Here is a 25,487-nt window from a genome sequence, read left to right as displayed (position 1 = left end):
GCGCTTTATGGTGACTTTATAGAACATTTAAAAGCTTGCTTTTTTCGGATATATGTAAGATGTTTCAAAAGTAAATATTCCTGAATGACAGTCGATTTTCGTCTCAATTGTTTAATTTTGAACTTTAAACATCTTGACAATCAAAATTTCAGAAAAAGAAAGCCTATTTATTAACTTTACGTTAATTGCAAATACAGTTTTGCATTTTATTAAAGTTCTCAAAAATCTTAAATTGCCAAAATCTTTTAATTTTAATAAAATTTTCTCATTGAAATAACATTTTTCTTTCTTTGTGAATATTCTTTCCGCTTTTATATTTTATCAATCTTAATACATAAGGTGAACCTTTAGATTTTTGTTAATATAGTTAAAAAAATAGAAGAATATCCTTTAATCTTTTAAAATTCAAACAGTTTTGCTCCAAAATTAGTTTTTCAAAGTTTAATTCTGATAATTTCGATAAAATAGAGATTTCAAAAGGATTTTCAAATCGAAATCATTGAACTTCAAAGGATTAAGTTTCTTTCATCTTGTTCTTTTGGGCATAAAACGCATTTTGATCGGAAATAATACTTGACATCTGTGTCTAACAATAATGGTCGATCTTTTTGCGATGGTTTCTATATTCCCGTGCTCTTCCCGCGCATCTCTCATACCATAGCAAATTCTTTCGGAAAAAAAAGCCATCGGTAGAAGGAACGAGCACATCGAGACAGAAAGAGAGAAAGAAAGAGATGCTTCTTGTATAAGAAGAAACTTGGTCGCTCGTTGGATCGATGCCTGGTTGGCAACAGGAGGGTGGTACGTGGTACTCGTCGTTGCATGAAGGACGCCCATATGCAACTGTATACAGTTTCTTCATCATTTGCATAAAAGTATTTATTTTTAATTTTTATTTTTAGTAAAATTCTTTAACTTGAAGATAATTTATGATATTATTTTACAACACACACACACATACCATTTATCATTTTTTGAAAGAAAGTAATAGAAACCTTATATGTATATATTCTGAGAATTTTAAGTCAAGTTTATTATCATATTGAATTTGAATATTAAACAGAGAATAAATATTAAATAACAGATAGTCTTCACTGAAATTTTTCTTATATAAAAATTATGTGAAAATCAAAGATTTTAAAACGGGAATAAAATAAACTTATAATATGTAAGATATAACTATTTTACATATAAGTGATTTATAAATTTAAAAGAATTAGTTTTATAGATTATAAATATAATTTATTTTTGCTTTTGGACTGTAATTATATGAAGAAAACAATTTTTTAATTTACTCTACTTTTGGGAAAGAAAATATAGTTTTTCCAGTTATTTTAATTACTCTCTATTAATCTCTTTATGGAAATATAGTCTGTATTTTAAATTTCAAGCTTAATTATTCAAAATTAAACACTATTTAAGAAATAATTAAGTATTGAAAATTTTAAGCTAGTTAAGTTTAAAAATTGAAATTTTAAAATTTAAATCAATGTTTAAAAGTAATTAAGCAAAAGAGAATTAAAAACTTACGGCAAGAATTTGTTTTCCACGAGATTTTTACATTAATAATATAACAATTCTTTAAAATATTTTCTAATGACATTGCAACATCTCTTATACGTGTGTACATTCGCGTTCGTCTTTTTTAAACGTACACTTACGGGACTAGAAGGTTTCTAACACTGGTGAGAATCAATATTCCGTACACCCTTGTACGAGAGATCGCGTTAACCTTTCTCGCCCTCACACAGCTTCGTCGTAGCGCCCTCGACGTCTACTCGACCATCGCGTGAAGGGGGCGGCGGGAGCTTGTTTAGCTCTCCCTTCGGACTTATCCTACCCCTCTCATCGAGTCGACGAGAGCAAAATAACGGAGGGGTCGCATATATTTATGACAGACTGCGCGAAATTCTTCAACATGGAGAAATGCGACGCTTGTTCAAATGATCCGTGATTAATGCTAAAATCAATAAATATTTGGATATCCCATGTGATATCATTTTACTTCGTCTACTTTATTGTGTAAATCTTGTTAAAACTAAAATTTCAAGTTTGATGATATAGAATCTTACAAAATTCAAATTTGGTTTTATGACTTAGTAAAAATATACATATTAAAAATTTTATAGCTTTCAATGTAGAAAATTTTGTTTTAAACATATTTAAGTGTATAATATATACCATACCATATTATTCGAATTTTATAGAACAGAGCAAAGCTAAATTATTTAACGAAATCAAAATTTTAAAGACATTTAAAGGAAAGTTTCAAAAGATTTATGAATGTGAAAAAATAAAAGCACACAATGTATAAGAGATAAGTGGGATTTTTGTACATCACTAAACTAAGTTATGCTATACATAATTTATGATTTTCACCTATAAATTCCATGCTGGCCAGACATCGTTGATCTCGTAACCTGCATTTATTTCCACTTTGCATATCAAGAATAACGACCTCGTTATTACCGCACGCATTGCATCCGGCCGTGCGGCGACTTTTGAAGTCGCGCGAATACACGCATATCGTGATACGCAAAAACATATCCATATGCACGCGCAACCATATATGTGTATGTGAGAAGTCTCTGTATTCTAAAATACAATTGTATCGTCATATAAAACTGGTTAGATTTTTTTACTGTGCGACGCGTTCTCACGGCAAAGGGAAGTCCGCGTGAAAAGGCCTCGAGTATTTAAAGACCTCTCTCGCAACGACATCGCAAAAAAAGAAAATCTAACGAAAGGAAGAAAAAGAGAGATAGAGGGAGAGAGAGAAAGAGAGAAAGCAAAAAAGTCATGTTGATGCGGCGCAATAATATTTCTAGCCGATTCTACGCCGGGATTCTCAGAGCGCAGTCTCGTGACGTCATTGCTCTCATTAGAATAATTGAGAATGCGCCGCTTGCTAATTACGAGATACGGGAGTCCCCCGGCACTCATAACGCATAATTTTTTTTCGTTGTCTCCGACGTCGAATACGGAAACTCGGGGGCTTCCGCTCTAAAAATAAGGAAATTTCAACGGGATTTTGTCATCTTCTTAATTACGGCGGTCTTTAGTCTTCCAGTAACACGGAAACGGGAAAAGTTTTATTACGATCAATGCACAGTTTTTATACTCTCGACTAAAAAAGAAATAAACCGGAGATATACATCTAATTAAATCGTGCGTTAATTATAAATAGCATTTACATAGGAGAAATGGCATAAATGAAACAATTTAAAAAATGTAGAAAAAATAAAAGATGGATAAAAGATTTCTCGGTTTCAAAAATGATTTATGAGAATATTTCTTTCTATATAACTTGAAATGTTTTTTGAAATAATTTGCAATGGAATAAATGATATATATATATATATATATATATATATATATATATATATATATATTACTGCACAAATTTATATTTAAAACAAAGTTAAATTTAGTAATAAGGTACATTACTAACGCTTTACGATCATCAATTTTCTCGAACATGGCAGCATTTAGTTATCAATACATCGGAAGATTCGTGCATATTAATTGTTCCGCTACGCAAATTCGTAATTATACGTTGGAACGGCCGATCTATAAGTGCAAATGTAAATTTATAACAATAAATAAAACGGTACGTAGAGTGCTTTGCAATTTTACACCAGCATCTCGCGACGTGCAGCCTGTCATTAACGGTCATAGATTAATATTAAAATCCTTTATCCTGTGGCGAATTTTATCGTCAATCGCGCTGACCGAAGAAGCAATTATTTGCTTCATCAACATTATGGATACCGAGATTGCGTTGCGATTTGTTTCTCGATCTTCGTTCCAATTAAATGAAAAATATGTCATGGTTTCGAAGTTGATGTTATAAATAATTTTTCGTATGATTATATTAATTCTATTTCATTTTAACAGCTTAACTGAAAAGTTATTATACATCTCTCTTTTTCTTTTACTTTTTCTTTTTCTTTTACATATTCTTTTCGTAATAATATTAATTTGTTAAACTAAAATTTTTTATTTATAATACATATATAAGCAATCAGTTATCGTGTATGTAGGTATTTTTATTTTATTTTTAATTAAATTTTTTTATATTATATTATTGCGATTATTATATATTTTTTTTTCATTTAGTATATTATATATTTATTTTGCCATTTTTCTTTTTACATCATTATTTTATTATTTAAATTAAAATTGATACAGGATAATCGCGTTTCGAAACTTTTATGCGATGTTATGCATCGAGCGTTTTATGAAAGACGATGACATCGTGCCAAGCATTGTATTCGTATCATCATCGTATGATCCGCGGAGCTGGAATCTCCATCGGCTGTCAGTCACGTTATCAAGAAGCGAGTCACGCGAGCGGCTTTCTTCTGAAGTGACGCCATCGTAATGAGGAGAATATTGAACCACAAATATAGTCGTCCATGACGCAGCATTGTTCCTGTACCATTATGAGATTGAAGGAAGAAAGTTTTTTTAACAAGAACCGTTGTATTTTTGGTTTTGAAATTAGAGAATCGTTTCTGTCTCTATAAAGGTACGTAAATGACTCTAATAAGACAAACGGAAAATAATTTTCCTAAATAGTAGAAACGTCGCGAGAAAGAACACAGCGCCTTTAGCCCTCTTAAAGTTTTCATCTTTTCCTTCTGTGAAAGGAGGGAGAGGAGTTCTCGGAACCCTTTTTCGAGCCGTGTTTTCGGCGGATGCGAGACTCCTCGCCGAAGTCTTGCACGCCCCGTTGCTTCCTCGCCGTCGTGATTTACGCGTCCTTCCTCTTCTCCTTCTTGCTCTCGTATATAATTACGCCATTTTCTCGCGGGGCGAATCGTATTTCTTCGTCCCTGGAGACGCGCCAGGGAGTAAAAGTGCACGTCACACGGGGGTGCAATGTCGGAGTATGAGGAAGATGGAGTGGGGGCCAGTCCAGCGAAAGAGAAGACGAAAAAGGTGGAAGAGGTGGGGGGAGAGGAAATAGAAGGATGGCATGCACACAAGCGAGGAGGGCGGGGGAGTTTGCCACGAAAGGGTGATGACCCTTTGGGCGTACCCCGAAACTCTACGTCCTGATACGTCCGCGGCGATGTTCTCCCTCACACAAACAGACACACACCCAAACTATCTTTTTCTCCATATATCACGCTTTCTCTCCTTCTCCGATCTTGTATTTGGTTCTCTTCTTTTTTTTAGCTTAGCTTAGCCCAGATCTCTCTCTCTCTTTGCTCCTTTCTCCACTCGTCCTTTTATCTCCTTCGGATGGGTGGTAGGTAGTTCGAACGCGTGGGCAGACGGGTAGAAAAGAAAAAGGAGGATCTTGCGAGATTTCGAACGGCGTGCCGGAACGCCGAGCATTCGAAATGGCCCATCGAGATGGACCCCTTCGGGGATTCCCTTTCTTCGAGAACGCACGTTTCGCGAGCGTGATGAAAAGAAGGAAAGGTACAACGGTTTGACCTGCAATATTTATCGATAGAGATCGAACGTATTTATGCGTGGACTGTTTGGATTGTAAAGACTAATTTATTTGCAAGCACTTTGATTGCGTTCAATATATGCACTTTGTGCTTGCAGGATTGATTATTAAAAGTAACTCTTCATATCACTGCACGATAGAACTTTGAGAATAAAAAGAGATACATAATTAGCTAATTTTTTTAGATATTTTTTAAATATAACGCGTCTCAAAATTGATGATATATTAACGACATGCGACATGCGAATTTTTTTTTTATTTATAAAGCATGCTTTATTAAATGTTTAATTATTAATATTATTATATCGATCTCTCTTTGTTTAATTTATTAAACAGAGATTATGCTACAAATTAAATGGTATATAATGATTATTGTTTATATTAACAATTTTAATTCTAATAATTGAGCAAGGATAATCAAAATGCATACATATGTTTCATAACAGGCTGAATTTATGTCGTTTCGCTTTCTTTACTTTACAAATCGTTAAATATTCATTCACCACGTATGAACTTTCTTGGATAGTCCCGTTTAAAGTGTGTCGAGTAAATGCGTATCAGCGTGGGAGGTCCCTGATCCTATGGCATTGATATTTATACGTTCTTTTATTAGCATGGATTTTCCGACGCTTCATACAGTGCGTGCATTTTTGCGTATTGTGCTAAAACGTCGCGAAAGAAATGTAATAGAACCAAAAAAATAACAACTATAATGGACGATTTAAAAAAGAAATTTAATCACACACTTTTATTGCATTTATAGTTAGATGTTTTACATTGTTGACTATCTATAAATAAAACAAAATATATACGAAGAAAAGATATTGAAAATATTTGAAAATGATAACTATTGAGTACGAACCTTTTCACGAATTATTATGCAACTGTCTCGTCTCCTATTTTATCGTACACTTCGTATATTTATATACGAATTCCATTCGCAAGCTTTTCTTCTCGAATAATATTTCTCTTTTAAACACCATCGCATATTTTACCTGTGCGCCAATATATCACATGTCTCAGAGATGTTTTCATTTCGCAAAAGCAATTTTTTTTTCTTCAGTCTGTGGTATTTCTCTCGATGTATACTCTTCTTCTCAATTCTCTCGTTCTTTCTTCTCGACGTCCGGTCGACGACGCATCGTCTTTCCCGATGCGTCGACGTCGACGTCGTCATCAACGGCGCTCCGCTATTTAAATATAAACCCAAGCGTAGAAGTGGCCGGCTTCCAGTTGGGACGTCGCGACGCTCGTGGGACATACACGCGAGACAAAAAGCTCCCACTGATCGCCTCAGGAGAAGTGCAAAGAAACATTACATCTCAGTTTGTTTGTGCGTGTGTTAGAAGCGCGCAGTTTGTCGGATCGTTTCCGCGAGGATATCTTACAACACAAATCGCCAGCGATAAAAAACAAATATTAACTGAGTCACGGATTTACATCGATCGACTACTGCGTCTCTGCTGCTCAACCTACAAATTTTACCTCAAAACACAGATCTCAAGAATAGAATAGTACTGCTACAGAATATTTTAAGGGATTGCTAAATTGATTACGCAAACAAAGCCTTTGCAATGTTAACAATAACATCGGAGTAAACTAGGCTGTGAGGATATCGTGAAACTTTTATCTCTCACACGGTGCTCCGATTTCAGAATTTAAAATAGAACAATACCGTTCTAGATTGCCTCAAGACACTGCCAATTACCAAGCTCGGTAACACAAGCAAGAATCTACATGTCAAAAATAGCGTTCGAGTCGAAGTAAACTTACGGTCATTTTATATCTCAGATTTTAAGATTCAAGATAGTAACATTTTGCGCCCCTCTGGATCTCGTGTGGAATTGAGGAAAACATAAGCACGAATTTTACAGCGATAATATTAAAGATTGTAAATATCATTTTGAACAGAAGAATCTACAATAAATGTACTAGATGATGATGTTGGTGGAATAAAACGCGGCGGCTGTCTCTCTTAAATCGCTCGTCGGATTCTCGCAAATGTTGGATCAGCATGGCGACGCGGGCAATTAATCATCGTCATTATCCGATCGCTGCATCCGAGAGCCGAGAGAAAGGCGATGCTGCTGACGAGGGAATCAACGCTGCCGTTGACGCCAGACTGTCGTACCCTTGATCCCGTGACGTCGTCGTCTCGGCGAACGGTTTAGCGCCTGTTGAGATCGCGAATAGAAGATTTATTAACTCGCATCGTATCGCGAATAATCGAACGGACGATTTTATAGAAGCGACGAGGTGTTACAAGCTTGAAGAAAAGAATCCGTGAATTAAAGGAAGCCGACCGAAACAGAATATCGCGCGCTATCCTTGAAATTTAATCTTTTATCCACGTTTTTGACGATCATTGTCATTGACGACATGTCTTCCAGAGTCAAGCAACAGATTCGCATAACGATCTTCTTCCACGACGGCACCGTGGTGATTTACATCTGAATCGACGACGTGGTGACGCAAATAAAACCGAAGTGGGAACAGCGAGGACGATCGCGGAGGAAAGAGAGAAGATTCGTGAAAATTCCAAAGAGCAAGGACGTCGAGAGAGAAAGGAAAGAAGAAACTTGGTCGGCGCGGCCAAGGAGAAGAGGAGGAAGAAAAGAAATGAACGGAGGAAAGGCGAACGCCTCCCTTTGAATCGCCACTTAGAAAACGTTAGTCGAATCACTTAATCGGTCGTTGCACCGCGGTCAAGACTGGCCTCTCCGTGACGTGACGATAAAGGAACCGATCAGGCGTGCATAGGATCGGCCAACCACGAAGCGACTGCGAATAAAAAAAAAAAGGCGGTAGCGAACTAGCGCGACAATCGGGTCGAGAGAAAGTAAATTCTATCTTGTGCGAGAGCAAGTCCAAAGGACTTCTTGTAAATTTCTACACGAGAACAAAGACCGAAATCGAGAAGCTTAGTTTCTCGCGATCGTATATCTGTACCGGATATCGCGTTTATTTTTTTAATTATAAATTAAATGAGAAAAGGTTTGAAATTTATTTATCATATAATAGCATAATTTATTATAAATATTCTCTCTCTTTTTAATTAATATAAATATATATTATATTTTAATAAGTATACAATTACTATTATTGTAATATTGAATTTCATACAATTAATATTTTCTCTTGGATACTATATGACGTATCAAAAGAATCAGATGGCAATATTTTGCGCTGAGAGTACGATAAATAAATCCTACAGTTACATGTAGCGCTTTTATGCATGCAAATACATTACCATAAATATCTTTTATTGAATTATGGGTATGTTATGTTAAAAAATAAGATATGCACGCGAAATGTAGATGAATTAATGGGAATCGGTGGCAAGGAAACAGTGGAAATATTTCAGTCGGTTAAGATTAATCACTCGATGTATTTAAGATAAATCGTAGATCTAGGAAAATCGATGAGGACGATACTGATAAAAGAGAGATAGGTCGACCTCTTCCAGAAGCATTCTGATGTTGCTAGATTTAGCGAGCCACTTTAGCTGGATGAAATCTGTACTTTCTAATCTAGCTAATGCTCTGTCTCTGCCCGCATTGCCTCTTGCTAATAGATGATCAGCTGGTGAACGGTTCAAACGGTTGCAATTGAGGTCATTGTTGTGCACACTGCTTTTGCACCGATTCCGAGGATCATTTCTACGAGATTTCTGTTTCAATTTTTCGTTTGTCTTAACAAGGAGCATCGCTTTCAAAGCACACTCGGGTCATTATTTCCTTTGTCTCTCTCTCTCTCTCTCTCTCTCTCTCTCTCTCTCTCTTTCTCGCGCGCGCGCGCTTTTCCTTTCCTTCTTTCTCTCATGATTCCATACCAAATAGAAATTTCGCGCGTGTCGAATTGCCTTGACGTTTCTCTATAGTTTTTGATAGGATTTTGCTGAACAAACCAACATGACATGCTTCTTGCCACCCAAACGAGCCACACCTGTGCTCGTTCCAATGGTTGTGCATTATTCGCGCAATTTTCACGCGCCGATTTTTAAGCGAGTAACGGTCGTTAACACGGTATCTGTGGTTTTCTTACCATCGCCTCTGAAAATCGCATCCAAGCATGAGAGCGCCACAGGAAAATGAAAGAGTTCTCAATAGCGAATATATCTATTGTATGAAAGATTTTAACGAAAAAATTATCTTGTGATAAATGAAATTAACATTCATGATTTTCTTTCATTCTTGTCTTTGAAAATTCTACAGAAATCGTAAAAGTGCAAAAGTTTCTAATTTCAAATATAATTATTATACAATGTTTAATATAATAAAATCAATATTTCTAATATTTTTTTGAATAAAATGTCAATACGGTAAAATAAATGACAAAGAATAGATGACAAAGTTCCTAATTTTAAATACTGTTGTATCTTTTAGGAAGAAGATTTGAATGATTTGTAATATATTACACGGTAAATAAAATTGCATTTGGAAACAAGTATTGCATTGAAAAAAAAAAAATCTCGATCGTTAAGATATTTTATGTAAAATATATGAGATGATGGAACGGAAAAAAAAGAAGGCGAAATTTTTTGCATTTCTTGTTTTTCGCATTTAATATGTTGCAGAATATGTTATTATATATATGAATTTTTTCTATTTTTTTGTGGAATTCAATTAGTGCGCGCCTGAAATACACATATGATACAATTATGAAAATACTTTGGAAATAATCTCGACATATATATCGTTATTTCAATGCAATATCAATATTGAAGAAAGAACATATGTTTCTAGAATTTATTCGAATGGTATGCTATGAAGAGAGATTTCCTATCTAATTGGAAAGATATTATATTGTATAAGATTGATGAGAGATACTCGTTGCGTACTTCCTGTATAACAACCTTGAGCGTGGAATCGTAATCGCTTTAATTCGCTTTAATAATATAATTTCTTATACCTATTTTTGATACGTTATATGCGCAGTTTGGAGAAGAAAATGAACATAATAACATTATATATTAAATAGATAACGCACAAATGTGATAAATAATAATATAAGATTTTAATTATTAAATCGAAATTAGCTGATGTCTAAAGATATGTCTAAAATTATTTATTTATTATTTAAAATTTACGATATTTATGAAATAAATTTACAAAATTTATCGATAATCATATCTTCTACATGAATTACTTATTATAATGTAAGTTTTAATGTTATTAATTGTTTTTTGAGTACAATGAACAGTTTCTTTCGTGAAAAGTTCAATGTATGGAGTTTATTTTATTCTCACTGGCATAGTAACTCGATAACAGCATACAATGGTGGACTAAATTTTTTTCGACAATATAAAACAATAATCGTTCTCCATTAGATCTTACCATCGCTCCATTTATAGTTTTTCAGTAACCTTACCTTGCATGTATTTCTTGCAAGGTTCTTCCGTGCAGTATATTTATGCTATATATATTTTTTTCTATTGTTATAATAGAAAAAAATAGAATACTAGTTCTTTCGGTTCAGTGGATACGCAAAAATAAAATAATTCATTTGACGTTATTTTTATTGATTTTTAGTGTATCATTTTTTATAAAAATTAAGTTTAATATTATTTGATATATTTTTATTTCTAACTTTGTATAAAATAATGATAAATTTGATATCGTTGACTATCTATTTTTTAAATAACCTGTAATAAAATGAACATTGATATATTCATAATCCATTAACGTAATCTAAAATGTATCTTGCTTTAATAAAAATTTCCGATTATTTGATACTGCAAATTGAAAAGAAAAATATAAGTAAATAGATGTCAAAATTTTATTTGTTAATTAATACGCACAAAAAATTTACTGCTCTTAAGACTGCCGAAATATTTAACATTGTAAATTCAAAAGTATTAAGTAATAACTTTTTATCAATATTTTGTTATAGAAATGCACACATTGCAAATATATTGACAAATTATTAAAATTATATATAACACACTTTTAAAGATTGCATATTTTACAATATATAACATTCGTATCAAAAACAGAGCATTGAAAACTTTGGTAGAAGTTGAAGATCATAGTTCAGGTTAAACGAGGTATGAATATGAAATTCAAGGTGTGCGCAAACAAAGGACAATGAACTTGACCTCGTGATATATACGAATAATCTTGTTTTTGCGACCAAGACATGTTTATATTTATGCCGGTAGGGGAAAGTTGTATTGGTCATCGTCATTAATAAACATGAAATACGGTGTTAACAATCATGTAGAATCGCACAATCGACTCGACTGTGTATGTAACGCACTTCGAATGATAAGTTCGAACTATGATCCAAAATTCGATCAATCTTTCGCAAACGCCAATTCAAGAGCTCAACAAATTATACTATTTATATTACTAGAATATTACAAAATGCCCGTTATATATACGTATCATTTATTTTCTTATGCCATATATTATTTAATAAATCCTAAAAATTAAAAACAAATGTCTATAGATATCTAAAAGTGTAATCATACCGATGCAAATAAATATAAAATGTTTTCTGAAAAAATATATCATTTTTTACGTGTCATTTTAAGAATAAAAAGCAAACAAATTTTATATGTATTCTGTCCTTGTTAACTGATATATCTAAATATAAATTATAATAAACAACTAAATTTTGTTATTTGCTTTTGAAAACACTTAGAAAGCACTTAATTCTGATATATTTACTTTTGAATTTTGTGCAAGTATTTAATAATGGAGATGCTAGCTTGATGAAAGCTTTAAAGTTTACAAAAAAATTGGCTTCCAAAACGATAATAAAACATGTAGATAAAAAAGCATAACTATATTTTGAGATATTCTCTATATATTAAATCGAAAATTTATTTCACATTGCAGATATTATTTCTCGGATAAAGAGACTAGAGAAAGAGGTAATAAAAATTTTGACAAACTCGCTCGAACAAAAATGATTGGAAAAAGCGAACACACATAATAGTGAAGTAGAGACAAAAAGACAGGATAAAAGTAACAGAATCTTCCTTTATGAGATATCCGGTCGATAGATAATCTTACAGGAGAACTAGTAGGTGGACATTCAATTTCGTAAATGGCCACGGTGTGTGGAAACGCGTCGGTCGTAAATCGTCGTGGTCTTATCGCGCGATTGCCAGTCGGCTAACTCCTCGAGTCCTGATACGAGCCACGAACGAATCGAAAGGACGACTCGCGTATCGTCATTTCGTTTATCGGAACCGGAAGCGGCCGGGCGTGAATAATTGCGCCGCGAACAATTGTGTTCGCGCTGCGAGCGATGCGGAGTGCGCATTAGGAACGACCTGTTACGCAATCCATGACAGAGCGACATTGGTGACAATCATCGAATTACTTGCGTCTGCAAGTTCGTCCGCAGTTTCGTAGGATCGCAGATCGAGCGAAGATTTTGCTCAGTTCTTCGCGCAATGGTGTCGTCTGGTGTAGCGTGTCACGCGTGACAGATTCATCGATTACGAGTGTAGAGTGTATTTTGCATTCTGTGTTAACAATATATACATGAAATTGTCGCTATCCTGATTTTAATTATTAAAAAAAATATGTCGCGGAAAATACTAGTGATAACGCGATTCGATGTGACATTTTTCTACCGAAAGAGTTTGCGAAATTTATTATATATATTATCATTTATTGCGATATTTTTCAAAATCTAATATAGTGATATAATTTAAAATATTTCAAATATTCCTAATATAGCATAAAACGGAAAAAAATTCTAAGGTTTTTTTTTTGTGACAATAGTGAAATCGAGTTGAATAAGATAAGATTGCGTTATTAAGGAACGCATTCTTCCGGCATAGAAAATCGCACTCTCTCTGGTATACCGGTTTCAATTTTTGTCGTTAGTCTATCGCTCTCGCGATCTGTGAATAATTGATGCTAACGCGCTAATTTAATTCGCTTGACTGACGCGACGAAGCGACTTGGTAATTCGCATTAATGCTGCTGTTGTTTTTCCTCGCGCGAGGAAATTTCTACTTCGATCGAAAGGAATCAAACACGAACAAACGTATCGTTCTCCCGAATCTCGCTGTATAAAATGAAATTTGATGAAGCAACGAATAACGTATTAGTACGAAATTAGTTCTCAAAGTTATAAACACAAATTATAGCTATTATGCATTATGCGCTGTTTAATTTTATTCTCCACAGACTTTAGAGGCCTCTAGAGTGCTGTTGAAACTTTCGAGAGAACATCATATATTTGTACATGTCGTGTTTAGGAGAAACAATGTTCGCGTTATATTTCCCACATGACTTAAGTGTTATTTTATATGCGTGCGATAATTATTAAAAATATTGATATTGCTCGATCGTAATCACGATCTGGCTTATTGTTAGATGAAATGATATGCCGACACGTTGAGTTTGCGCGCAAAATCTATTTGACTAAATTTGAACGTTGGTCGAGAAAATCAAGCGATCCTTATTTTGATACAGATTGACCGACATGATATCTAGGTTGACGCATATAATTAACTCGTCGCTCTCTGGCGCGTCCGGAGATGACCCACTCGCGGGAAAACGATCGTGCACTTTAAATACACCGTGGTCACAAGCGCTTTTAACTCTTTATACGAGACATTTCAGAAGCAGAGCATTTTTGAATATTTTTGATTTAATGTATTACGCAGATATCCCAAGTTTTTCGCGCTTTCTTTTATCTTCAATTTCTTTGACCTATTTGAAGCAGAAGTGAGTCTTTATGAATTAAAAAATTTTTAAAAAAACTTTGCAGTTGCAAGTGATAAAAAATTTCTATGATCAAACTTTGAAACTTTATGTAGATAACAAAACCTTAGTTCTTTCACCCTCCTTTTCAAATAAGTTACAATAAAAATTTGAAATTTGAATATATAAAATTATAAAAAATTGTGAATTAAATACAGTATCCAATTAAATATTATCGGCTGCAAAATATTCGATAAATCTTTGGATGGATATAGAATTCTTGGAGTAATTTCTACTCGAAAATAATATTTTCCTTAAACGTCTCGATAATTTTTGTTTACCTCGATGTACAAAACATGTATACAGCTTTGACCCGATCGAAGAAGGTTGATAGAACGAATGTGGGGATTAGTTTCACAGTACTCGCGCCGCGAACACAGATAAATCATTATACGAGAAAGTCGCGGTTAATCTGAAGTCTTTCGGATGTCGCGTCGTGTCGGTTTAGAGATGCCAGCGTGACAGCGGCTTAAGACGCGAAAATAGTCTCTGCAGCGGTCTGTATTGCTCATCGTCGTCGTCCTCGTCGTCGTCGTCGTCGTCGTCGTCGTTGACGATGTCCGAACGAACGAGGCTACGCGTTTAGTTTCAAACTGGAAGCAATCGCGAGTAGAGCGAGTGACGCGGTGTACTTGGAGTTTGACCTCAGTTACGCGCGAGGAATTAATTTCGAAGGAAAACAGAAACACACGACGGTAACGTGAAGCAGAAAAGGATCTGTCAGAATTTGACACGAAGAAACTGACAAAGCGTCTCGCACCCAATAAAGACGAATAAGCAACGACAAGGAGACGAGACGCTCGGATGAATCTGACGGAACCGATTGAATTGTAAGAAGGAATGATTGTCTGTTAAAAATCATTACAAAAATTTCTAAGATAATTTCTGAGATAAAGAACTTTTAATGTATCGCATTATTTACGATGAATTGTTTAAATAATATACTGAAGTTCTTGTTTAAAAAATAGTTTTTAATTGCTTGGTTAAAAAATGGGTAGATAATTTAAATTTGTAAGTACTTTAAATTTAAAAAAAAAAAATATATTAAGAATTCCTTTTGTGCATAAATATATTATAAAATATGCATTAAATAATATATTATAGAATTAATTTAAAGGTATGGCGAATATCATTGGTGATGTAACAGTTTAATCTATTTATTTTTTAATTTAATTTATCTTTCTACTTTATTTTTTAGTGTAATATAAAATTCATTTTCTAAAATATGTACGATACTATAACACTATGATACAGTAACAGCAAGAAACTTGCATAAATAATGCTTGGAAACATAAATGAAGGAAGATTCAAGGATCAATTTCTGTATTTATATTATGAATTATATTTAATCTCTCAAAAGATATGCATGACGGATCGGCGATATCGCGTGTTTAATTGGATCTCCATAATAAGCTTCTTGCACAATCTCTTAAACGGAGCCGCAGGCTGCAACAGTTGAGGCAGACATTAATCGATGAATGACTGCGTTTTAATCGAAAGCGTTACTCCGGAATTCCGAGTTCGATGATTATTCCATAATGCCATCGAAAACCGTTTTATCGTTCGATAGAATAGCTTAAATAATGTATGATTCATTACGTTTTAATAGAATGCACAATGACATGTTTGAAATTTTAATGTGATGCAAACATGATATTGAAAAGCTATAGTATTTAATAAATTGTTAATGTAAATATTTTTCAGCGAATTTTTTTAAAAATTAAATCTACAGTAATTTAGATACAAAAGCGTATCATTCATATTGAAACCACATTATTTTTATATACATATTCAAGTGCCATTATAATAAAAGATGATTTCTAATTGATATAAATTTATATTGATATGATATTTGCAATGATTTTGTCAGACTAACATCTATATTTGTCGATATTTTAATCGAAATGAAACTATCTTACTCTATACATATATGTATAACGGTTAGGTTGGTAATTGTTTGACTTATTCGTTGAATCCTTTTCAAATCCAATAATCGATTTCATTAAATAGACCTTGAAGTATCTATATTAATTTCATTTAACTAACTCTTTGAGCTATTATTGAGTTAACTGTATTTGCATTATACTCGGCGATGATCAAATAATTCATCAAATAATTTTCGTTTTTTTTTGTGTTACAGCTGGACTCGTCGTACTCGTCCGACGATCGTCACAGGATCTCCGGAAGAATTCAAGATTTCGGGAGTAGAAAAGCGTTCTCGTCGTAGCGCGAGAGAGAAAGAGAGATAGAGAGCAATAGATTGACAATATGGAAACGAGAAAAGACCATCGATCGACAATAGAGATTTTCGATAAGAACGAAGCGCGATCGGACGAAATGTCGATCGCGTTGATTCATAAAGTGGGAGTCAGCGATCTTTTGGCGAGACAGACGATGGCCTGGTGTCGTCACTGGCTGCAAAAGTTTCCCATAAGAATGACGCTAAACAACGTCGGATTGTTGACGGTGCTCTTGGCGATAATGTCGCCGCGATCCCTAATTTACACGCTCGTTTATCCTATTTTCAGATTAGTTTTCGGCACCCTTTACCCGGCATACGCTTCCTACAAGGCAGTGCGCACGAAGAATGTCAAGGAATACGTAAGAAAGAAACATAAATAATAAGTAGCTTTACCTTTAAACCGAACATCCTGCATGCACTTAATTAAACGTAGGCTTTGAAACTTTTCACTATATATATTACTTATATATTACTCTTATCTTTTTGAAATAATGATGAAAATAATTCTTTGGTTAAAATTAATATGCTACAAAGATATAAATATGTAAAAAAAAAAAAAATATATATTATCTCCATGGGCTTTTTTTTTAAATGACCATTAAATCTCATAGATTTTGATTTAATATTTCAATCAAGCAGAATTAAAAGTTATTTGCAATTTTTTAATTTTTATATAAATGCATATCCGAGATTTTTTTCATACAATAGATTTTGGTAGATAATCTTTTACGTGTATTTTATACACCAAGTTATGAAGCTATTTGCAGAAAACATGTCGGAAATTTTCCAACACTAACTTTTTGCTTGTAGCTGATGAACGGCTCGAGGCCGATTTACGTTATTATGTAACTGATGTCATAAATATTTTATATTTAGTATACAATGCTCTGCTTGAAAGAAATATGTAATACTGAAACTTAATCAAAAAATTTAATTTTACCTTCAAATTTTACTGTTCTTAGTGTAGATAACAATTAATATACGGATTTTGCATTTTTTCTTATTTTTTTCTCACCACTTTAATTTCATTTAAAGCATTTCATATGTTGTAAAAAAAGATAAATCGAGAATATATTTCTCTGCTGTTTTTGCAATAATCCATTGCTCTGAAATCTTTTTGGTTTCCAGGTCAAATGGATGATGTACTGGATCGTGTTCGCGCTATTCACATGCGCGGAAACATTTACCGATGTCTTCTTTAGTTTTTGGTGAGATTTCCATTATTATTATGCATTTATCACGTTAATTTTATAAATAATGTGTTTTGCATACGTAACGGTACACATTTATATCATCAAATTTCATTTAAAATATCAATTGTAAATCTTGATGTGTACGGATTATCATTTGCTTTTGATTCATATATCAAACTTGATGCAGAGGATTCTCTAATATATCAAGCGCTTGTAATTCAAAAATTATCTAAATCTCTCATTGGAAGAAAGTTAACCAATTCCTTAAAGAGTACCGAAGGTAAAAGAAAGTGCATGAAAGCTGAGGCACGTTATAGCAAAACAGCAACGCGTTGATTTGATAGCGTTCATGTGGGTACGTAACATAATAATAATACAGCGGATATTGAGATGAATCTTGGAGTCGCGGCGCGAGGATAAGCAAGGGGCCAATAAACCAGCTGCGAACCGCGCGGTCTGAAAGCCGCGCTCTCATCACGAGGAATTCCGAAAGTCTAATTTCGGATGAGATAGATATTGGCTTACATGCACTTCTGAGGATTCTGCCCGCGCCCCTCCTTTTCCCTCCCGCTCCCTTGTTTCTCTTTGTCCTTCCTTCCTTCCCATTCTGTCTTCCTCTCCTCATCGTCGGAGAGCAACGTGCCAGATCTCCCTTCATACTCGAATTACCACCGAGAAGGAAACGAATACATATTTCTGGTGTCGAAATGCTCGATACCCTTTTGGTATTAGCGCTTTTCTGCAAGCCGCTCTCACTTTCACATTCGTGATGAATTTTCACAGCGCGAATCGAATCAAGTAGATTACAAATGTACGTTTTATGCGATCAGCTATTTTTTAATCATTATATTACATAAAAATATGACAAGTTTGTTTTGAAAATTCATATAAGAGCATCGCTGTCAAACTGGCTTTAGTATTTTCATTTATCAGTATTGATTTAAGAAATTTTGAAATTTTTTTATCATATAATTTGATATTTTATAATATTTTGTACACAAATATTGTTATAATAATTATATAATTTACAATATTAATATTGAAAGAGAAACAGATTGATAAATGGATGAATAGTCGAATAAGAGATAGGAAGGAAAAAAATCGCGTGAGTGCATCGACGCTGCGACATTTTACACGTCTCGACGTCTGTTACATAGGTTCCCATTTTACTATGAGATTAAAATCATCTTGGTACTATGGCTGCTGAGCCCGGCTACTAAAGGCTCCAGCATCCTTTACCGACGCTTCGTGCATCCCGCGCTAATTCGTCGTGAAGCCGAGATCGACGAAGCCATAGCACGCGCGACTGAACAGGGTTACACGGCGGTGTTGCATCTTGGTACCAAGGGCGTAAACTATGCCACCACGGTCCTTATGCAGACTGCCATCAAGGTAAGACCCCACATAGTCTAACGTCGAAAAAATGTATCGTTATCGTACAGGATGTCCAGAATTATCGTCATTTTTTTTTTACTTGAAGATTCTTCGATTAATTTCCTATGGATATCAAAGAATTGGATGAAAGATAAAATGATAGTTTAGGACACCCTTACATATAAATGTGTAAGAAGTGCTGGCAGCTTTTTTAAGGAAGAATTTTGTTTTGAAAACTTATTATTTTTAACGTTTATTTTTTATATATAGAGGATATAATTAATACGTGAAAGCTGACTACTGTTGTATTTTGGTAAAAAAGGCTGCTGGTATACACGAATGTTTTATCTTGTTTGATCTCGTATTTTAACCAGCCTTTCGCTTTCATTGATCACGCATAAAATTTCTATATTCGATACCCGTCCTCGATTAATTATCGCTCACTAATGATTTTACGTGTTTTTGGTTTTTTCTGTTTTCGTTCTGTGTCCCGTCCGCGTTCCCGCACGCCGCCGCATCGCCGTCTTACTGCCTAATCAAAACAAAAAACAAACAAACCAACCATCGCCATCCGCAAAACCATGCACGACATCGAGCACTTAACCACCGTCCGATCAACGTTTTAACTGCTATCATTGCTTATAAATCGTCGACAATTACACGATAATATTCTATCACTGACCTGTAACAACAATAATATCATCACGAACATGTTATACGATATTAACGCCGATTATTGCTGATCGATCAAAATGCAAAAAAATAAACAAACAAAATGCAATATCGGCGTTACACAACAGAATCTCCCGATCGTATTGTCGAATACGATGAGTGCACTCCCCGACCGCCAATCAGACCCGGCGATTTCTAGCTTAGCCAACCCCAGAACGACGACGCGGTTAAACAACCAGCAGCTGGACGAGCCGGATTGTCCGGACAGCAATGCGATCTGCAAACAACATGCTAAACCCGATAATCTCGTGATGGGCGACGCAGATGCATTGTCCATCGACTGGGAGCATCGTGACTTGACGGACGACGACGAAGAAATAATGCAGGAGCTACCAACGACGGACACCGATCATGAGTTGCCAAACGAGGAGTCAGTAATGTTCAAAATGCCAGAAAAGGAAGCTCCGCGGAAGACGCGGAAATCAAGAAAAACACGTGATAGTACTGAAGCCACCAGGCGCCAGAAGAGTCGTGCCTGCAAATCGGTCTTGATAAATTATGATGTGAATTTTAGCGACGACGCCGAGGCTAATTAATCCGAGAAACGGATGATCCCGTGTAAAGATGATGGAACAAGGATAAATCATCGGAAGCTTGGAAAGCAGACCAATGAGTTGACAATATTGAGAAGCGTCGGCGAATTTATCAAAGATATAGGAGGTTGCAGTTCATTTGTTGTATTATGGGTAAGATAAGTAAAAAAAAACTTGATTATGCGCGAAAGAGAGCGCTTTGAAGACCGATGACAGAATTTTCTGCACATTGTGCAATTTACCTTGATATCTTTTTTTTTTTTTTATGCAATCTATCAAGTTTTCTTTTTACATTTTTTTATGCGCGAGTTCACGAATTTTCCATTCGCGAATATGAAAAATTTTCATTAAAGTATGAATAAATATACTCTCTCAATTACCTTCGTAAATATAAAAATTATATTATGTGTGATTGTTTAACTATGTACAATATATATTGGCGGTGAAAAGATTATATAATATATTGATAAGGTAAGAGACATGAGAAACGTAGACTATATAATCTCGTATTTGTTTTAAAGATGTGAAAACTTTAATCTCCTTAGAATAAATATGATACGTATGGATAATTCTAATTGTATACACATTTTCGACAAAAATAAGACTCGTTAGTCATTTCCACTTCTTGTATACCTTATTTTATGCGTATATTATTTGTACTTTTTCACGTGAACTTTTCGATTCTAAGAATCATAAGGATTATGTATTCGAGTGTCTTATATATGACTGGAATGTAATCTTAGTCACAATGATATCTTAATATTTTTATATAATGTTGCATCCATCATGGCTCTAATAATAATATCAATCATTAAATCGCGCTACGATACAGGTTTAAGGACTATCTAAAATCAGAGAGATCAGATCATATCAGAGAGATTTGAGAACAAATTGACTAAAAATACTACGTAGTTAATGCGTTGTAGGCACGTAACGAATAAATATAATAATGCCAGCCATAGGACAAGCAATAAGCACTCAAGAGCGATTACACGTTAGTTAATGCTAACTTCGATTAGGTAAATTTTCTTTTTCTAACTCTCTTCAACATATATAATAGGATTATTATTTACAAAAGACAACGACTCTCTAATTTAGAGTATTTTTGATCTATGCTATTGATGCAATCAAGGCTTAAATAAGCTTTTCATTATCGTATTTGAATTATGCTACGTGTTGATAAATCAGACGTCTTGAAAGATACATTTTAGAAACTCAGGAAAAAGAGTTGTTCGCCAGGAATTAAGAATCGAATAATGATAACGTATGAGATAAACGATTATGCGCTATAGCATAGTCGTCATTGTTATCAATGTTGTCGTGATAGATGGTTATTTGCGTGTTTGTGTATTTGTATGTGCATTTCATCTACAAAGTTACCGATGAATATGGATCTACATTAGATTTACGCACGTGTCTCATACACGCGTGATATACGCGCATGTGGGAAAAAACAGCAATAAGCTTATGCGTTGTCGACAAACAGATGATGGACGTATCCTGTTGTTTTGGATAGACTAGTCCGATCAAAACGTATTTCGCTATTTGATAAGACTCATTTATAGAGATGCATAGACTGAAAAAAACAGTTGTAGCTTTTTGCAATTTTATAAAAATTAAATTACTTTTATACTTTATATTATATACTATAGTCGCATACATAATTGTTTGTCCCGCAAAATTACTACGATTATAGCAATGGACGCTTTAATTGTAACACGTGTATGTTAGGAAAATTTCATTTGTTGTGAACTGATGGAATCGATACGAGAAAAGCGCATAGATTCAGTCTTTGTCTTTGCGACAACAAAGACAATTTCTGGCTATGTATATACCTCCAGTGCCTTCTTATTGCTGTGGTTTTTTTTCTACGCGCGAGCTCCTGCAACGTTGAGAGCTGTCTTAGCGAGTAAGATTTTTGTACCCGATCCCAAAGACTTTGATTATTATGAGTTGTTTTTTTTTTTTTTTCAAATAAAAATATTTGTATGAGAGCTTTCGATTCTCCTTCGTTTCTGTTGTGTACATCTCTCGTCTCGCGTCCTCTATCCTTTATTTGCCTCTCACTATTTTAAACGGAAAGATTTAATTATAAGCATTAATTCTCTTTTATCAATTAGTGCACCTTTTTCAAAAATATGAATTTACGTTAATAAAACTAATCGCTTATACGCGTTATATAGACATTACTCACGCATACAATGCACCAACTATATCGTCTATCGTCGTGTGCTTCTGGACAACGCATGTTTAACAGAAAAATAAATACAAGTAGATACAAGTGTCTCGATATGGAAAAAGCAAGAAATCGCCTTCGGATTATCGAAAATCCGGCGTAAAGGGAGTTTGCCTTCGTGACCGGTGACGGCAGATAATACATTAACATTCTTTCGGTTGGTAAGATTTTTATTTTGTTTTTTTCACTTAATGTCAATCAAAATATTTCAATGACTTGATTTTTTTTCGCAATAGATAGGTAATACGCTGGTCGCATCCTTTCTACGAAACGAGAGATTTTTTACGAGCGATTTTTTTTTCCAGGGTGGCGGCGGACTGGTGCAACAATTGAGAAAAAGTTACAGCCTCAGTGATCTAACCGGCGAAAAAGAGGATGAAAATAGAAATACAGCCGATGCGCGTGACGAGACAGACATGGAAGGTAGCTGATTTCTAACATAATGTGCAATTAAATGAAAATATAAGATTTTAGAAAAATACAAATGATTATTTTTAATGAGCGCAAAAATTTTTAAACATTTACTTTTTTCTTTTCACATTTTGACATATATATTTATTTACAACGCACAGTTGCAGATCTAGATCCGATATTATTAATCTTATTAATCAAGTTAAATCGAAATAAAATATACTTAAAAAAACTCCAAATTGCACTGTCTAAAAAAAAAAAAATTTCTGTGGTCACTTGTAGTAGAACCTCGTCGAAGAGAGCATACCGGTAGAAGAGGCTACAGCCCTCGCAGAACCCAGTCCAGCAGCAATGCGTCTCGAGTAGACATGTATTTTTCCGAAGTAGATGTCGACGTTCGACAACCAAGGCCTAGGGAACCCATAGCTAGTTTAACGTGCGTAATATATTTATTACAAAAACAAGTGATTTACATTATTTGTATAAATATAAGTAATAACGAATCTTTCCTACATTCATAGAAATATAAGGTCTTCGGAAGACATATCTAGCGGTTACAGTAGTGGCGAGGCACTGCAGTCTCAGCGCATTACTTCTCAAGTTGACACCTTAGTAAGAACATCGAGCGTCGGCGCGAGAACGCGCGTGAAGCCTCGTTCCACCACGAAAAAGACACCAGAAGTAAGCCGATAAAGTGTACCGTAGAGATTAATTATTGTATCATTGTCACGCTCATATTGCAAAAAAAAAAATCACGGATCATTCTCTCCGACCCACATATTCATCAACTCAGTTAATGATACATATTTTTTTGTGGTCTTTGAAGGACAAGGGCGAGGATTTCAACCACATCGATCTTCCATCTCCTGAAAATATCTCCCTCCCGTCATCCCTGAATGTCCTCACTCCCGAACAAGCTATCGAGCTTCTGCTATTGTTTTCTCAGAATAAGAAATCGAAAGACTGTCCGATGCTTGAATCTATTGCGACTTGTATCAATGAATCCGTGAACGAAAATCGATCCGCGATAAAAATAGAAGATAGCGAATCGTCATCGATAGAGTCGAGTGGTGAATTCGTAGACACGGACTCGGCTCAAGTAGATTTACATACGGTGCAAACCATAGAAATCGAGAACATCTCGATGGAAAAGCTATCAATACCTGCAATATCAGAAAGCATAAATAAAATGAATGTAGATAACTCAATAAAAGAACTTGATTTTCAGCAAGATGAATCTCAAATGCAAATTAATGAAGATTCAAGAGATCAGATAGATTCTTCCCAAAATTCCGATATTAATGCTGATATCGAACAAAGAACTAGCGAAATATGTCAACAAAAGTTCAGTGAATTGAAGGAATTGTTGAACGATGCGCATAACATTGCGACAAGCATCGTATCTTCTCGAGAAAAATTAACGATTGACAAAGATAAAGAACATGATGTAAATGTACTAAGAATGGAAGTTGATGATTCTTCGAGCAGAGAATACGATTCTACGATCAAGCGACCTGTTACGCCGATTTCATCAAGTTGCAATCTTGACGGTGATAATCGCGCAGGAAAATATCACAAAAAACCCGCGCCGAAAGCTCCATTAGATACTGAATCAATAACAAATAATGAAGACACCAACGAAAATGAGTCTCAAAACGCCTTGAAGGCTACTTTAGTCATTAAAACTGGAACCTTAAGAACTGTTTCAAATGCGGACGCTACGAAAGATATTTTCTTGGCGCATACAACAGATTTGAAAAAGAGAAAGAAGAAATCTAATAGATTACGCGCTAAGGAGAGTTTTTCCAAATTATTAACGATCCCGAAAAACATCTTTCACAACGCTTTCCATAAGGAGCAAAACGAAACTTCTTCCAAGGAGGATGATTCTAGTTCCACGTTTTCCGAGACCAGCGAATCAATGTCGAGATCGGGTAGTATTGGATCCCAGGTGTGCGTGGACGCATCCGCAAAATTATCAACTTCGAGGCAGGAAATAGATGTGGAAGAGATTCCACTGAGAGCGGAATGTGATAATACTAAAAGTTTTTATAAAGATGCCAGTACTGTTGAAAAATCGGATACTCTTATCGTACCACTGAATGAAAAAGATCTCAATAAAATTAAAAATAATAAGACTCAAGACGATGCAAGAAATATAGAGAACTTTGAAAGTTATGAAAAAAATCTTGAAAATAAATCCAATTTGGAGATTCGTGAGATGTCACAATCGCTGCCTCACAATAGCAAAACAGAGATTATCACCGATATTATTTAAAATTATTTTGTGGAAATTATTTAATCGCAAAATTATATATATTTGCTTTTACTAGTATTTTTAAGATATAAGACAAAAAAGCTTGATTCTTCTCCTATCCCATTTTCCCATATTTCATAAATATTTTATCCTAATTGGAAATCCGGGCAGAAGAAATGGACTGATCCGTTAAGATCGTATGGACTAGTTTCTGAGTGTCTCTTATTAATCCATAATTAATTCCATTTTCATTAATCATAACATGTAACTAACCTTGCATGATATTAATTTCTGGAATTCTAATGCAATTAAT

General features: G+C 34.5%; 1 protein-coding gene across 5 annotated transcripts in view; it reads left to right on the top strand.

Annotated features, from left to right (window-relative positions):
- The window catches only part of LOC126850615 (uncharacterized), a 30,869-nt gene that overhangs the window by 2,635 nt on the left and 2,747 nt on the right, over positions 1-25,487 (top strand). The window contains exons 1-8 of one of the 5 annotated variants that reach the window (XM_050593780.1): positions 6,691-8,136; positions 16,337-16,797; positions 17,567-17,646; positions 18,789-19,023; positions 22,812-22,929; positions 23,200-23,353; positions 23,439-23,598; positions 23,744-25,371. In XM_050593780.1, coding sequence (XP_050449737.1) covers positions 16,465-16,797; positions 17,567-17,646; positions 18,789-19,023; positions 22,812-22,929; positions 23,200-23,353; positions 23,439-23,598; positions 23,744-25,195 — 2,532 coding nt within the window. In that variant the 5' untranslated portion in view covers positions 6,691-8,136; positions 16,337-16,464 and the 3' untranslated portion in view covers positions 25,196-25,371. Of the gene's footprint in view, positions 1-6,690; positions 8,137-14,407; positions 15,027-16,336; positions 16,798-17,566; positions 17,647-18,788; positions 19,024-22,811; positions 22,930-23,199; positions 23,354-23,438; positions 23,599-23,743; positions 25,372-25,487 lie in introns of those variants that run through there. The other 4 variants (XM_050593782.1, XM_050593778.1, XM_050593783.1 and 1 more) reach the window with 4 other exon arrangements.

Source organism: Cataglyphis hispanica, chromosome 6 (assembly GCF_021464435.1).
Source record: "Cataglyphis hispanica isolate Lineage 1 chromosome 6, ULB_Chis1_1.0, whole genome shotgun sequence".
NCBI lineage: Eukaryota > Metazoa > Arthropoda > Insecta > Hymenoptera > Formicidae > Cataglyphis > Cataglyphis hispanica.
Note: the sequence above shows the minus strand (reverse complement) of the source record. Positions and strands in the feature narration are given on the sequence as shown.